Genomic DNA, 18,233 nt, shown 5'->3' on the forward strand with positions numbered 1-18,233 from the left:
TCAGTTGACAAGCAAAAAGTATCATGCAAATGACAATGTGGATGTATCCATATTTGTGTGTCAACATTGCAAAATTAACCACATAAATAAAAATTTATATGGAATGACACACAGAGAACAGCAGAGAACTGCACTTTCATTGCATGACTAACGTACCACTTCCCCCTATCAGCTTAGACATGTGAGAATTTTTTTTTTTTTTTTAATGTACAGTATAACCCCACTTTTACGTTCCCAGAATTAACATTTTCCTGCCATTTATGACATTTGTTATCGGTCCCATCAAATTTCCTATGCCCACGATGTTAATTTCCACCTGATTTTGCATCAACATGTTTATAATTTTCCTGTGATTTACACAATTTGAAAATATTTTTTTCGTAAAAGTATGATGCTGGCATAGTGTTGGCCGTCCAGTAGTGTTTACAAATATAAGTGGTTAAGTTTCTTGACACCAGAGCACTCTATTCAGCAGATTTGAATGGGTAAACGAGTAAAAGTTGTAACAATATGTGCCGTATCTCACTCCGCTGCCTAGCTCTATGTGGCGTCGTGGCTGATGGGAGTAACTAGGTTCTTTCAAATTAAGGTATCATGACCAATCACAACCATTTTCAAACTGTCTCTACAGTGGAAATGCAGTTTCGTGATTGTTGTGATCATGACACCTTTGTCAAACCATATTTAGCATGTTTCGGCAGTGCAAGAGACGCAGAAACACTGTAAAAAATACTTATTTACATATTTGCACTTGACAACAAGAAAAAATTCTTGACACACGTCGTGCTAAGCATGAAAAAATACATAACTAGTGCAGTATTTCATTATTTAAATAATGAATGACAGCTGCAGGCTTTTCAAAAACATTATGACATTTGAAATTAAGTCAAACGTTTCCACTTCCTAGACAGTTATCAGTTCCAGTTACATCAGCGGTTTTTGTTAGATAATAAACCTTTATTAGATAATAAACAAGTCCCTGACAAGTCTTTTGATGCCTGTTATGTACAAACATCATACATAAAGTGCAAGGGGGTATCCAATATGTACCTCTTACAGCTTAAAACATTATTTTCCACATTTTACATTTTCCCACATTTTACACCTTTTAAGTCCCTTGACACTCTCTCCTGCAATACGATATTTATACACAGCACCAAATAGCATCACCACAGGCCAAACAAATGATGTATCGATGTTAAAACTCTACCCATTTTATCCTGTCTCCTACCTTTATTTTCCTACATCTCTTATCACTGGCAACACAGGTCCACTCAGAGATTCTTTTCCCCTATTTATTTCTGCTTTTACAGTTGCACTGCATTATGGATCAGATGCTTTGTTATGTGGTAATAAACCATTCATGAAATCATATTCTACTAATGTAAGGAGTGGAATGCAACATGCACAATATTTCTATGAATGGCATGTGTGTTCCACGTGATAATTGTTTGTGTGTTACATTTATGATATATAGATATGGAGAACCAATTTTGGATCTGTTTTAAAAGATATGAAAAACCACCTAAACACAATATTCAGATTGTCTGGTACAGAATACCAATAGTACATTAACTTGATTCACGGAACTTTCAGAAGTATCCTCTGAGAGAATGGATTACAATTTTATCAGTCAAATCTTTTAATGAAGTATCATCAAAAGCAAAATTTCCGACCAGATAAATTATCAATAGCACCAGTCTGCTGGTAAAGTAGTGTAGTCACTCTCCATGTTGAACAACAAAACTCTTACTCACAGTGGTTATGTTACTCTCTTTCATTTTCCTTGTGCTATATGCTGATATGCAAAGCAGCATTATCTATAGAGAGCAGTATTTGGCAGACATAAAGCCAAAAAGTAAAATATCTTAAGTCAAAGCTCATGTTTTTAAAAGAGAAAGCCATTTGCTTTATAAACATGAAAAATTATAAAATATTCTTTTACTTATATTTCTTTGTTGTAGTGAAACCAAAATTAATGCATTTTAAATTAAAAATAAAACACTGAGTCATTTTGATTAAAAAGCTGCCAATATTTAAATGTATGAATTAAGGATGTTTAATGGGCCATAAAGCAAATTAAAAAACAAATACTTACGAAGTGGTGCTTCCTTGAAGTAAGAGCTCTGTAGACACTCTTCAGCTGTAGCTCTTTTTTTGGGATCATACATGAAAAGGAAGTTTAGCAACCTTAGCCCGGCAGCAGAAAGCCATGGAAACCTCTGCTTTAAATTATTATAGGGCTGCTGCTTCAGAGTAAAGCTCTGTAGAGCTGGAAGAGAGGAGAACTCTGGCCAGATGGCATCAGAAGGTGTTCCCAAAAGATCCACAATAAGCTCAAGCTGGCCGAGTTCTGAACGCCCAGGCAGTAATGGCCGATGGCCCAATAGTTCACCTAATATACAGCCTGCAGCCCACATATCCACAGAAGTAGTTTGTGTGCGGGCCTGTAGCAACAACTCTGGTGCACGATACCACAGTGTTACCACACGAGGGGTCATTGGTCGCAAAGGTAATCCAAACCATCGTGCTAGTCCAAAATCAGCTAAAAAGAGACAGAGTATGAAACACTTATGAAAGGATTTATTATTAATGAAACACCATATCATCACATTAGCCGATACAGTTTATAATCCATTTAAGAAACCTAAAAATTATGAACATTTATAGTCTGGCAATTTAGATGTTTTTAGTAATGGTTTAAAACTAAATGATAATGTCGAACATTCATATACACTGAATAAATCAGTGTACTTATCACATTGTAGTAATATTTCAATATTCTCCAGAAGCAGGTAGTCTGCTCTGTCAGTCAACTATGAATGTTTAGGTAAAAGGAAATGTGAACCATAAATAACTTTAATCATGTACAATGACACTGTAAAAACTACCATAATTATACAAAAACGGAACAAATAAATTATTTCTCATGATAAACTTAGCACAGAATAACAAAGATGTCTGAGCACTGAAAGGCAGCATGTTTCGGTGAGTGGAAGGTGGAGAAGATTAGACTCACTGAATAACATGGTTTTGGGGGGGGGGGGGGTGGATGATGTGGGTTATCTCATGGACTTGAAATATGGGGAAAACGGTGTGATAGCAAGGCAATTTGTGCGATGGCAAGGAACTGGGTGGGCAGAGATATGAATATGGATGAATAGGGTTGGTGAGTGGGTACAGAGGTTTTAGGTTTGTAGGCAAGTGCAGATCCTGTGGATGGGGAAGAGGGGGAGGGGAAATGTCACCAGGGTCATGACTTTCTCCGGTCCAAAAAAAACATTTTAGTATAAGCATTTATGTTTTTAAATTCCATATTTCAGAGCTAGCTTTTGGAGAATATAGTAGTGTGAGAACTTAAGTCTCAAAAATAAGGAGTTCTAGAAATTACAAGTTACTTTTAACAAACTGTGACCCCCTCCCCAGAACTGAACACTAGGTCTGCACATGATGATGGAAGAGGAAAGTGTGTCATAGATTGTGGAACAGAAAGAGAGTGAGGATGTATGAAGATTCTCAGATGGCAGGAAACGATGCATAGATGGTCAAAAAGTGGAAGGTTAGGTGGAACGGGAGGTATGAAGGTGAACTGATGGAATTACAGCTTCATAATATTTCAAGAAACCTATGTCTTTATGCATTGACAACAACTATTAAAGGAAGTAACATTTGAAAGACAATCCAGAAGTATAAGTATTAATAAAGTTACCTATTTTTACACATCCTTTGTCTGTCATCAGCAAGTTTGAAACTTTAAGGTCACGATGTACCACAAAATTACGATGTAGGTACTGCAGGCCTCGTAAAACTTGCAACATGATACATTTTACTTGCGATTCAGAAAAAGGGGCTTGCATGTTATCAAGTAGACTAGCCAGGTCCTGTTCACAATATTCCATTGCAAGGAAAATGCTGAAACAATAAAAATTCAAATGTAAAAATTGTATCCAAATGTAAGAAGAAAATGATATTAGTTGAGATGATAATGTTAATATTTTACCAGTCACATTTACACAGGACAATGGTCAAGAAAATTTAAGATATAAATATTGCTTGCTTGATATTACACTCTCAAAGAAAAGTAACGGTACTTTTGACAACAGCCTGTTTAAATGTTGACAACAATAACAAAACTTTGAAAGAAATTTAAAAATAACATATTTTGAACAATATAAAGAGACAAAAATATGTTAAATGTTTTCTTTCAAACTTCAATCATTTATAAGTAACTGTCAATACAAAGGATACTAGGAAAGTTTTGCAGTGTGAGACCACACATGGATAGCTAACAATTTGGTTCTGTGTGTGTTTAACTTCAACCATACTTACAACAGCGAATGTTTAAACATGTGATTCTCAACATTTCTAAACAAAGAAAACGTCACTGTTATATAGCGTACAGAAGAATGTTGGACACAAACCACAAAGTCATTAAAAAGTCGTGTGCCAAAATTCAGATTCATTAAGTGTTTCTTCACTAAAACAATGATCTAGAACAGGCATGGACAACCTTTGGTGTACCACAGACCTGATTCACAAACTTACTTAAGCTCGTGGGCCACTCGTCATGCAAAAGCAGTGCTCCTAGAGCATAAAGTCAAAACTACAGAATCTGTGAGATTAATGTTTATGCGGTAATGCACCGACAGCAATGGCGCCCCTTTCCTGACATGCCATGCCAGCAAATTATGCCTCAATACACACATTTTTGAGAGAACATTCGTTTTGTGTTCACCCGGAATTTCTTCCAAGGGGCAGACTGAAAAAGATTGTGGGCTGGATGCGGTCTAAGGGTCGCCAGTTGCCCACTCATGATATAGAATATTGTTTAAAAATTTGAAAGGGTTACTTAGTTGTATTATATGTCATAGACTCAGAGCAACCCTTATTTTGCTCAATGTGACTTTGCTGTGCTTCCAAAAGTGAAGACTTGATTTATAGCCTGGGAGTTTTCTACAAATCATGAGCTTCCACATACATGGTGGAATGACCATGCTCCACTGCTAAAGTAACAAGGTAACCCTCTCATAATTGGTTTCAAATTCTGAAGACCTGCAATGAGCACAGAGGAAAATGCTACAAGAAAGCAAGACAATCATGGATGTAAAGCAAAACTTTATTAGTATCCTTTCTACAGATCTCAAAATAGTTTGTAACAACACACTACAGATGTATACCTTGGCTCTTTCCATATTTCCAATGGTTCTCCTTCATGATGGAATCTACGGAACACAATGTGCACATGAGAGAGAGACATGATTACAGTTATTAGTTGTCTAGGGCAAGTTATTGAGCAAAAATTAATTTGTGATCACTTCTGAAATAGAGTTCAATTCTTGCAAATCTATATCAGTCACCAAGTGAAGAACGCACCATGTCTCACTTAACGAAAGGCAAGTTTAGGTACAAATCAGACCAACTGCAGTGACCAGTCCAAGTCGCAGTTCACTTTATCACAAAGACTAACTTCAGGCAGTACTGTGTTTTAAAAGTATCACAATCAAGGCAGCTTATTTATTCTTCCCTTATTCTTTTGTATTGGTATATAAAAACCAATTAAGAAAGTGGTTAACCAGAACACACCTTTCCAGGCTCCTTCCTACAACAACTTCTTTCAGGTGAACTATATTCTCATGGCGACAACTCAGCAACACTGAAATTTCACGAAGGCCGCTAACAGGCAAACCATCCTTCTCATGTTCCATTCGAACTTTCTTCAGTGCAACCACTTTATCTGATTTTGTATCTCTTGCACGATCTGCAGCAGAAAGTATTTACACAATTCTAAACATTGTCAATAAAGAACATTGATACATCATTTACCATTGAACATAAGTCATTACACATACAGGAATTAGAGAACTAGGCAAGGAACAGCAATTGGCAGAACGTCTGCAGAATTTATCTGGTGCTATCTAGACACAAATACAATATGGAAGTTATTTGTTAATTTAACTTTTGCCAACAATGAATATTTACCATAACTGCTCCAAGAAAGCCTTCACAAATCACAGTAATCATCAACTTTAATGCATAAACAAACCTATTGGATGATGTTCACCCTACCCAAATGTACACTTCCATTCCCCATTAGAAAACAATACTTTCCTGGCAACTGATTATGTTTGCCTTTAACTTAGTCAACATGTCTACTAAGAATAATTTAGCAAAACAGGGAAGTACGAGGGTTATCCACAAAGTACATTACGTTTTGGAATTAAAAATAAATAAAGTATTGGAAATTTGTTTTATTATATACAGATGAAAGCCACACTTAAATACTACTTTTCTACACAGTTGCCATTTAAATTAAGGCACTTATCAAAGCGATGGACGAGCTTGGAAATCCCTTCGTCGTAAAATTCAGCCACCTGCGCCTTCAACCACGTGGTTACCTCTTCTTGAAGCTGTGCATCGTCATCAAAATGCTGCACAGCCAACCACTTCTTCATTGCTGTGAATAAGTGGAAGTCGCTCAGTGCCAGGTCGGGACTGTACGGCGGATGAGGAAACAACTCCCACTTAAAAAGATTCGAGAACTTCATGAGTGGTATTTGCCATGTGGGCCCGGGCGTTGTCGTGAATCAGCAAGATCTTTGAGCCCAACTTTCCCCTGCGCTTGTTTTGTACTGCTCTTCTGAGGTTGTGCAGAGTTTGGCAAAACCTTTGAGAGTTTATTGTAGTGCCTCTTTCCAGGAAATCCACAAAAATCACACCTTTTCTGTCCCAAAAGAGATAACCACGTGGTTGAAGGTGCAGGCGGCCGAATTTTACGACAAAGGAATTTCCAAGCTCGTCCATCGCTACGATAAGTGCCTTAGTTTAAATGGCAACTAGAAAAGTAGTATTTAAGTGTGGCTTTCATCTGTATATAACAAACAAAAATTCCAATACTTTATTTATTTTTAATTCCAAAACGTACTGTACTTTGTGGATAGCCCTTGTAAAATGGGTATGTTACTACAGAATGTGATCCAGAACTGAGTTCCTCCAATGGTCATTTCTCTATAAATCTGTCAGATCACATAGTACTTGAAAGGGTGTTCATGGTTCACATATGCACAGCAACGCAGATTGTAAAATGTCTAATGTGTCTGTTTAGTCTGTCTTTGTTGGAAAAGGTAATTGAAAGAAGTCAGATCAACTGCATTTCACTCTCCTGTGATGACAATTTCTCGAATATGTGCAGTAGCTGAATCAACAAGGACCAAAAATGGTTGAATAGGGGAAAAAATTCGTGTAGTTACAAATTTTTTTACAATGGTAGGAAAGAGTGCTACAAATAACATACTAAAAATCCTGACAGGTTTGGTGTGAGAGTTAGGGAGGTGTATTGTGGCTGTTTAAATATGACTTTTTATGTTTTTCTAGAATAACTCAACATCTCCGCTTCTAGTGAAAATTTTTCCCAGTACAAAATTACACTACATTAAATTTCCTAAAAATGTTATATTCCTTTTTTTCTCTAAAACTGATAGTTTCTGCATTGCAGACTATGAAAAAACAGCAAATTATTGGAAACAGTATTTTAATGGTATAAAATTAATGTTTATTTTTAAATTAATTGGGTTATGAAGAAATATCAAACGTGTATACAACAGCTACATGCAGCAGAGTCATATTAAGGGATAAATTGTGTTCTATAGGTGTAACAGGTTGTAAGCAGTGGTGTGTGTGTGTGTGTGTGTGTGTGTGTGTGTGTGTGTGTGTGTGTGTGTGTGTGTGTGTGTGTGCAGCTGATGTGGAGGGTAGAAGCACAAGGGAAGTTAAATGTTCAAATGTGTGTGAAATCTTACGGGACTTAATTGCTAAGGTCATCAGTCCCTAATCTTACACACTATTTAACCTAAATTATCCTAAGGACAAACACACACACCCATGCCCAAGGGAGGACTCGAACCTCCGCCGGGACCAGCTACACAGCCCACGACTGCAGTGCCTTAGACCACGCAGCTAATTCCACGTGGCAAGGGAAGTTACATTGCCAGACTGGTCACGTACTTCCCACCTTAGTAGGTCTGCAAACTGAAGAGTGAGAAGGTGATTCCCACTCTATCTTCCCCACTACATCACAAGAAGCAAGTACAGGGCGTTTTACAGTTATACAGATCCTCCACAGTGAACCTTACGAATCACTGGTGGCACAGTTCATAGACATACCTGGGGATGATTATTTTCCACAAAGTGCACCAACACTAGTTGGCGTGGACAGAATCTATGTAAATCTCTGCACACTGCTCTGGACAGCTAGAGGGGGAGTTGATTCTTAGTCATTAAAAAAAAGTTTACTGATCAAAAGTACTTCCTATTTAACCCACTGAAATCAACTCTGATTACAGATTGCAATGATAAACCTCTTTTACAAAGTACATTATTTTTATATATATGCTGTTGCTAAAATAGTTAAAACATTTTTGTTTCTGAAATATTGCTACAATAATTGCATTCAGCCATTTGACACAGAGAGAAATATCTCCGAATAATGCAAATGAAAAAAGCAAACCATATGTAGTGAATATGAAACCTGAGGATCATTGACAAAATGTCCTTGTCAGATTATACCCAATACTTAGAACAATGCCATAGTATATTAAACCACTATAATAGGAACAAAGAAAAGTTGTCACTACTGGGATAAAAAGAAAAAAAATCTTTTTTTTAATGAGAAGGAACTGTTTCAGGAGGTAGATATAGTTTGATGGATCAGCTGCAAATAATAAACATGGTTGTAAGAAGTACTGTGCATGAGTAATCACTTAGAGATTGATAATTTTTTAGAAAGCTTTTAGATCTGTAGTGGGAGTTCAAACACAAGGAATTAAATATTCATATCGAAGTTCTGCAGTAGCCTGAGGAAACAACAAATAAAACATTTTTCATTTAGTGTTCTGTGATCCTGTGCAGAAACTTGATCCCAGAGGACTGATGATTGAAAAAGGTTGGATGTTTCTGACATTTTGTTGTGATTAAAAATGTAAAAGACAAAATGGGTTGATGTGAGAAATTAACTGTTAATAAATACTGGAGAAGACAGCCACTTACTGGCAGTAATAAAAACAGGAAAAATTGAAGCAGGTATATGCTATGGGGAAATGGTGTCACAAAAACCGTTCCTGAAGAATATGTAGCTGGGAAGAGAAAGTCAAGAGGGAAAAAGGATTCAGCTCGTTGATGATCTAAAGGAAACTTTTGTATGCAGTGAAATGAAAAAGAAAGTAACAAATATCAAGAATTGGAGACAGAAAGGATGTATCAATTGAAGAAAAAACTAATGGATGAAACAAGACCAATTCATTACGAAATACTTAAAGTAAAGCTTCAGTTTCAATTCAAATGCATGAAGAGTATAGAAATTTTATAATTTTAAAAGTATATATGGAAGGTGACTTCATCAATCTAACCCACAATTTTCAGCACCTCAGAGAGAAATTTTTAAAAGTTAATGGATTAAACAGAAAAAGGAACACACGTAAATACAACCGATTTGTCGCTTTTTTGATTTTAGGATGAAATATTTCTGTTATCTTGAACTGCACAAGAATAAGAGTAAGTTTGAAAACAAAACAGAGACACATAATCAGTATATACATACACTGTTATTAAATCTTTAAGGATTCATTTACATACGGCAGCTGAAAACAACAAGCACGGGGAAACAAAGACAGGTGAAGTTTTAAACACGGGTCATTTTCAAGCACATATCTAATGCCTCCAGTTTCATTTCACATTGTAATACATCACTGGCACATGCGGACTGGTATACACCGTATTTCTGTGTATACGTGGAACAAAATCAATACAACAGTCTACACAATAAAGTTCATTAGCTGACACAAACAGGAAGCTTTCTGGAGTTTTCCCTCAGCCCTCTCAGCTCCCTGGGCTGTCTTCATTTGTGCACTGTCTGTGACGCCTACTATGTACTTTACACCCGTGTGACCCTGTGCTTTCTGGAGTTTTCTGTTTGTGTCGGCTAATGGACATACTCATGTACACTATTGTATACCTGTTCACAAGTACGGTGGTGTATTACATTACATTGTGAAAAGAAGATGGAAGCTTAAGATAAATGCTTGAAACTGACTTATGAATTAATTGATGGGGGTTATCGGACCAAACGGTGAGGTCATTAATCTGGCAATTCTGAAGTTATCCCAAAAAGAGAGAGGGTCCACTAAAAGTGGATGAATCCAATCAGATGAGTCAAACTGTAAAACAAGGAAGTTGAAGCACACACAGTAGAAGGTTATAAAAGTGTAGCCCAAATCTAAATACTGGGAAAACAGAGGGATAGAAGAGCTGTTTTTGCAAGAAGGAGTGTCATGGGTCCCAGACTGAAAAAACATGAAGAGAGGCCCCAACCACAACCACCCTGCCCCTGTTCCAGGAGTAAAGCAAAACCTTATATTTGAAAATAAAAACCACCTTCACAGAGGAAACTGAGGATCAGTTCAACCATCTGTGAATAATCAGCTAATATTAAATTTGAGGAATCTGGAAGACTATACTTAGTACAAAGGGCCAAAAGAAGGGGACATTCCACCAATATATGGGATATCATCAGTCTGGTTCTACAACCACATTTTGGGAGTGGTTCGTTACGCAAGAGAAAACAATGAGTGAGCCTGGTGTGATCAATGTGTAGACGGCATAAGACAGTGGACTCTTTCCAAGGGGAGCAGAAGGAAGAGTGCCAAACTGCAGTAGACACCTTGATTGTGCGGAGTTTGTTACTGAGAGCAGTAGTGCACCAGATGTGATTCTGCTTTTGGGCAAAGAGAGATCTGACGTAGATCCCCATATCTGCACCTGGAATCATAAGAGGGAAGGGGATAAGTATCTGCTTCTCTAGCCAAATGGTCAGTCAGTTCATTCCCTGTGATGCCCATGTGACTTGGGACCCAGAAAGACAACTGAACAGACAGCATGGCCAAGGGCAGAGAGAAGGCCACAGATAGTAGAGACCAAAGGGTGACAAAAGTAGCATTAATCAATAACCTGCAGGCTGCTCATTGAGTCGGTACATTTTAAAACACTGTGGAGGGTGGCCTGAGCAAACAAAATGGAGGGCCTTGTTAATAGCTAGAAGCTCTGGTCTAGGGGGGAATACAATGGGTGCATTTCAGCAAGTGGAGAAGATGGAGATCCCGACAGAGGGAAGTCAGACACATTCCAAATGTCAATCCGAGCCGTGGGTGGTTACAAGGAGAGAGACATTCCTCGTTTTGCAAAGAGAACAGGGCACACGGGATGGTCAGGAAAACGACGAATAGCGATTGCGTAAGAAACCGGAAGTTGGCTCCATCATATTAGTAGAAGGGACATCTCCACTTCTGTGAGAAGACTGTCAACGGGACGAGTGTGAAAGGCACCAATAGCTAGACGCACCCCACAATGGTGAACAGAGCCAAGTATTTTCAGAGTGGAAGTAGCTGCTGAGCCATAAACCTGACTAACATAATCTAGTCTGTACAAGGCCAGGACATGATAAAGATGGAGAAGAGTAGCACAGTCTGCATCCCAAGATGGGCCACGAGGTGGAGAGCAGTAAATTTCCACATGCATGCAGTCTTCAGGTGGCGAATATGGGGCAGCGATGTCAGCATCTTATCAAAAATAAGTCCCAAGAAATGGGACTCTGTTACAACATCTATGAGCTGGTTGCCTAAATAACATTGCAGGAAGGAAACCAGAAGCATGGGAGATGGCCAATGCAGAGACCCATCGGATGGCACCTGGGATTCGGCACTCAGCAGATGCTACTGAGTGGGAGCTACACCAGATGCAAAAATTGTTGACATACAAAACTCGAGTAACCACAGGCCCAACAGAGGTTACAATCCCATTGATGGCTATGAGGAAGAGTGTGACACTTAACACAGACCCCTGTGGGATACCATTCTCCTGAATCCGAAAGGTGCTGAGTGAAGTGCCAACTCAAACCCGGAAGAGCCAGTGGGATAAAAACTTGCAGACAAAATTGGAAGGGGGCCACAAAAGCCCCAGTCATGGAGGGTAATTAAATTTGATGGTGCCAAACATGTGGTATGCCTTTTGCAGGTCAAAGAAGACCATGACAAAGTGCCAGTTATTAGTAAAAGCCTGTCAGATTGTTGTTTCCAATGTGAGTAAACGGTCAGTTGGAGATCGTCCTTCCCGGAAGCCACACTGATACGGTAACAAAAGGCCTCAAGATTCGAGTACCCAACATAATCAGAAGCTAACCATCCTCTCAAACAGTTTACGAAGTACATTCATCAGGCAAATTGTGTGGTAGCTGTTGAGAGATGTTGGGTTCTTCCTGGGCTTAAGGACGGGAATAACTATACTGTCTCACCATTGTGACGGGAAAGCACCTGTGAGCCAAATGTGGTTGAAGACCTTCAGTAGATGTTGCCTCTGAGTAATGTCAAAAGGTTGGATCATTTGGTTGTGGATGGAATCCGGGCCTGGGACTGTGTCGTGTGAAGAGGTAAGAGCCTGCAAGAATTCCCATTCAGTGAAGGGTTCATTAAAGAGTTCAGCATAGTGGGGGTTGAAACAGAGGGAGGTCTGTTGAACTCAGCGTTTCTGATGGAGAAAGGTAGCAGGATAGGAAAAGGATGCTGATGCCACCGCAAAGTATGTCACAAGGTGTTCTGCAAGGGCCAATGCATTAGTAAACAGAGCACCTAACAGAATAAGACCCTGGACAGCTGACTGTCGCTAGCAGCCCAGAAGGCTATGGAGCTTGGACCAAACCTTGGAGCTTGAGACATACGTCCCCAGTGATGAAACATAGCACTCCCAGCACTCCTTTTTCCTCTGCTTAATAAGGCACTGAGCCTTAGCATGGAGGCACTTAAAGCAAAGAGGCTGGTCTGCGAAGAGTGTCATTTAAATTGCTGCAGCACCCATCGGCAGTCCTGGACAGCGACTGCTATGTCCTTGGTCCACCATGGTACAAGTCGATAACAAAGGGGACAGCAGTGCCAGCATCAGTGCAATTTGAAAGAGAGGTGTCAAAAGTGCACAGCAGACATATATATAGGCCAACTGGTCCAGTAGAGTGCCCAACATGGGGACATGTCTGCCAGGCGGAGCCAGGGGAACGTTAGAATCACCAGAAAGTGATCACTGTCACAAAGATCATCATGGGGCGACCAATGAGGAGATAGTGAGATCGATAGGAGTAAAGGTGCCATGAGCGGCACTGAAGTGTGTAAGGGGAACCGTCATTGAGGAGACACAAATCAAAGTCTGTAATAAGTTGGTCAATTAGAAGATTGCACAATAAGCAAACAAAAGCATCTTTTTCAAATGCTTTGAAATGACCCACTTTTCTATTTCTTTTGGGGCTGTTTAAATGGCTTCAGTTTCTACTCTCGTGCAACAGCAAAGCTTATTACTTTGAACTATTTCACCGTGTCTTTAAAAGAGTCAGCCACTAAATTAGTGCATATTGTGTCTAAGAAACAAGTCAGTCCTGATACTAAACCTTTGGATCTCAACTCCCAGGGCTGTCTTCATCCGTGCACTCTCTCTGACACCCACCACGTACTTTACACCCATGTGACCTTAACTTGAGCTAATCTCTTTCAATTGTCAATTTCCTGTACTTTTTCCTCCAAGTTTCCACCTTTGTGGCTTGTCTTGCTGTTCTAATTTTTCTTCCTTTGTTTTTATTTTGTGTTTGTTATCATTTAATGCCCACCCTTTTTAACTTATTCATCTAACTTCGAACCTACTTCTTTATAAATTTAGTTTGTTTATCCATTTAGTTATTTGCATTTGCATTACTAATTTCTTTGACATTTTTATATTTAGCTCCTTTCTTGCATCTTGTGTAACTCCCTTGCTCCCAACATTCTTAAATAACTTACCATTCCTACTGCCATCTTGGCCACATTTTTAAATCTTCATCTTTTCCATGCTCTTTCTCTGTATATTGAAGAACATTTGATTCACATCTGAGATCCATTGGTCACTATTTTCTGTGGCTGTTGACTGTGCCATGACCATTACAATGAGAGTAATTTTTTGTGATGTGTGCAGGCTGTATCAAAAATGCAAAGAAACAAAACTTTGCAGACTGTTTCAGAAATGTCAGTGTCAGGAACAGTAATGCATAAAATTACACTAACATGACTAAATGTGGAAAATATAACTTAAGTATCAAACTAGAAATGGATAATAAAGGTCACTAAAGAAACACTAATCTCAAGTCTTGCAGCAAGATACATAACGCCAAACAAATTTATATTACTTCAGGTCTCTAAAGCATTTCCAGGTAACATTATAAAAGTTATATGGACAACAAATGATAAAATATATTTCCAGACTTAAGATTAAGTAAAACTAGCAACACAATATGGCACCTACATAAATAAATATAGTGTTCAAAACATCTTTAATCAGTCACTTTGAGCAAGGGCCTTTCATGTCCAATATTATAGAGAACTCTATCTTGTCTCTACGACACACTCTACAGTTTTCATTGCCTGGCTCTTAGAGTCTTTATTAGAACTGTGTACATCCAGATCAGCTGTTCACTTCATACTATGAATATGAAAAATGAAATTTTCAGAACCCTTTTGACCAAAGAATGCCAGTATCAATATACACCACATGAGTTCTACCCTAATAGAATAATATTTGTTGTCCCATTTCTCCATCCCCCACACAGTGCTCCTTTCAGTCACAGATTCCTTCATATTTCCAACAATTCAATGAAATCTCATTTTTACTGGTCTGTTACTCTGCTTTTATCACACACTATAGGTGGAGATTGATTATGCTTCCTATGAAGTTGGAAGTAATGAACAGAGCAAAAAATACTTTTACTTGATTTTGTGAATATCATTTAAAAAGCGCATTTAACTCACAACAAAAAAGCTCATTTCTTTTCTAACTCAGCAATACAGACATTTCTAATTATGTAAAAAAAAAAAAAAAAAAAGAATAAACAATCTGACACCTGGAAAGAAAAAGTGTTCTTAGACAGATAACTTCTTTCATGTAACATTCCAACATTCAAAAGTGATGCAAAGGGCTTATAAAGTAATGCCCTTTAATATACAGAATGCAATTAAAAGTTCTGATAATTACTACTACTACTATTACTACTACTACTAGTACTAGTACTTGGTAACTTAGTTTTATCAACTACTAATCACAGATCAGTAGTTCATACAGGCAACACATGTTTGGCATGCTTACTTTGTAATAAAACAAACTTTACTTACAAACAATGCCATACGTTCCTTCTCCAATTCTGTTCAGTTTTTCAAATTCTGACACAAATCGACACCTTCCAAGCTGAAACAACGATTTTTGAAAAAGGTTTTTTTTTTACTATCACATAATAATGAAGCATCCAACACTTTCTCCTTTTTGTTAAAACATGATAAACAGGTTTTCCTTCCCCCATGAGGTGTCAAGTTTTAGCTTTGCATTTCCACTGAAGACTCATTTAAACAACATGACTCATTAACATATAGTCATTAACATATATTATACCAGTTTCATTGCCATGCATTTCACTTTCAACAATCAGTGCTCCTCAAGCCTCCTAGTACAGTCATTGTGAATCATATTTATGGAGTTCTGGACATAATACATATGTAATTTACTTTCATAAGATATGTCTATAGTTCAGGTTTCTTTATAATTCCATTAATAAGAGGGTCTGAGACTTAAATACACAGGACAGTTAAGCATTGGATGTTCTGCAGTACAAAATGCTACAGGGACGCAGTATCTCTCTGTAGTATTTTAAGTATACTATGGATAACTGGCCAATGGGTTGTTGACACCCACTTAAGGCCAAAAAGGCCATTATCAAATTCAAGTACATCACGTTATCTAAAAATTAGCTTTTATCATGATCAAAAAGTTTAAGATTTAAAGTTCGTAAGATCTACAGCTGGGGGACTGCGTAAAAGGGTCTAAAAATATTGATAAATCATGTCAGCATGAGGACTGATCACAGTTGAAGGTCTTTCGGGTTCACAGTGCAGTGACAGATGCTCCCTCTATGCTCATACCATTGACAAGATACTTTTATAAGAAGTTCCACTTCTTTATAACAAATTACTCTCTCTTACAAATGATATAACTTGATCGATGGCTTCTTATCATCTGCTAGAATGAACAATAGTGAGTCATTTAACTATAGTTCCCACTTTAACTTCGTTTTAGAACTGTACTTAACAATAATATAAGCCACAACTAGGAGGACAAAGGTAAAGGCACAAAATTCACAGTCCTGACATTGCAGCAGTTGATAATGGAAGCAAGATGAAGAAAAATCAAGATATGTTCATAGGATTTTCTGACCGGCAAAAAGCGTTCAGATGCAAGATGTTCGAAATCCAGAGAAAAACTGGGGTAAGCTATAGGAAAGATGGGTACAAGAACCAAGAGAGAACAATAAGAGTGGAAGATAAAGAACAAAGTATGGATTAAAAAGGGTGTAAGGAAGGAGTGTACTCTTTTTCCCTTGCTGTTCTATCTGTACATCAAAGAGGTAATAACCGAAGTAAAACAAAGATTCAAGAGAATGATTAAAATTCAAGGTGAAAGGATATCAATGTTAAGATTTGCTGCTGATATTGCTGTCCCCAGTGAAAGTGAAGAAAAATTATGGGATCTGTTAAATAAAATGAACAGTCTCCTAACGAGTAAAGAATATAGGTCAAGAGTAAATTGAAGAAAGACAAAAGTAACGAGAAGTAGCAGAAATGAGAACAGCAAGAAACTCAACATCATAATAGGTGATCACAAAGTAGATGAAGTTAAGGAATTCAGCTACCTAGACAGCAAAGTAACCCATGACGGACAGAGCACAGGGGCCTACAAAGCATTGCCAAAAAGAGCGTTTCTGGCCAAGTGAAGTTTACTAGTATCAAACTTAAGTCTTAACTTGAGAAAGAAATTTCTGAGAATGTACATTTGGATCACAGCATTTTGTTGCAGTGAGACATGGACTGTGGGAAAACTGGAACAGAAGAGAACAGAAGCATCTGAGATGTGGTGCTACAGAAGACTTTTGAAAATCAGATGAACTTATAAGGTAAGGAATGAGGTGGTTCTCCACAGAATTGGCAAGGAAAGGAATATGTGGAAACACTGACAAGAAGCAGGGGCAGAATGGTAGGACATCTGTTAAAGACATCAGGAAATAACTTCCATGGAACTAGAGAGAGCTGTGGAGGGTAAAAACTGTAGAGGAAGACAGAGATTGGGTTGGGATACATACTGTAGTGTCCATGATTGGGGAACAACAAATAACAGCAGGCATGAATAGACAACAAGTTTGTTCCACTAAATGGGGAAAATCAAAACCAAAATAATACTATACACCACTGAATGATCTAGAGCAGCCACTAGGACAGCTATCAGCGGAGTCTGTGGATGACATTGAAGTTGGAGTGCTGTGAAGCAGAATCCCAGTTCAAGAGCGTGGTCTGAATGCTGACGATGGTGATCCGAATGGTGTGGTGTCGTGGTACCAGTGATAGCAAAGACCAAGATGAGACTGCTCAAGTGAGGGCCTGCATGAGCTTATAAAGCCTGGCCAATGGAGGAATATACCCACCATCAACAAGTTTACTGCGCCATGGCATAGAACGATTGGCACAGTACTGTCATGTAGCAGCTATTTGATGTGGGTAGCTGGCCGAGCATTCCTACGTTATTGTGAAGAAAGCTATTTGTATGAACTATACATGCGCTGTCCAACTCAGCACCGCGCTTGAACCGAAAATGGCCGGCCCTGGGCCATCTGACATAAGACCTGCAGTTGTGTGGTGGCCAGCACCATGATGCAGGCATTAATGATACCACACATCCAGCAAATAATTACGGACATAGGTTGTAAGTGCTACTCTGAGATGAAAAGTTTGACACAGTAGAGGAATTAGTGGTGGGCCACATCAAACCAGTCAGAAGACCAATGAAAAAGAAAGAGAGTAATACAACATCATGATAACTCCTCTCATAGGATGAAGCACAGGAGTGCTTAGTGTAGCAGATACACAAACCAACCATTTGCGTTTGATTAGTCATAATATAATGGGGGTCACACTGGCTTGTCATTTTCTACTCGACTCTTTCAAAATTATGTCACTATCCTAATCATAGATCATTACTCAATATTCTGATCTCTAGCATTTCCTTCGTCGTGGCCTCCATGGCTAATTGATTACCAAATTTTGTTTTTTGGTATTTGTGTTTAACTTTGAATCCAGTGT

General features: G+C 38.3%; 1 protein-coding gene across 2 annotated transcripts in view; it reads right to left on the bottom strand.

Moving 5' to 3' along the window:
* The window catches only part of LOC126299411 (cyclin-dependent kinase 10), a 124,770-nt gene that overhangs the window by 15,104 nt on the left and 91,433 nt on the right, over positions 1 to 18,233 (bottom strand). For both annotated transcript variants that reach the window (XM_049991305.1, XM_049991306.1), the window contains exons 4-7: positions 15,225 to 15,297; positions 5,584 to 5,758; positions 3,710 to 3,912; positions 2,099 to 2,545 (exon numbers count right to left, since the gene is read on the bottom strand). In XM_049991305.1, the coding sequence (XP_049847262.1) occupies positions 2,099 to 2,545; positions 3,710 to 3,912; positions 5,584 to 5,758; positions 15,225 to 15,297 (898 nt within the window). The remainder of the gene's footprint in view (positions 1 to 2,098; positions 2,546 to 3,709; positions 3,913 to 5,583; positions 5,759 to 15,224; positions 15,298 to 18,233) is intronic.

Source organism: Schistocerca gregaria, chromosome X (genome assembly GCF_023897955.1).
Source record: "Schistocerca gregaria isolate iqSchGreg1 chromosome X, iqSchGreg1.2, whole genome shotgun sequence".
Lineage (NCBI taxonomy): Eukaryota > Metazoa > Arthropoda > Insecta > Orthoptera > Acrididae > Schistocerca > Schistocerca gregaria.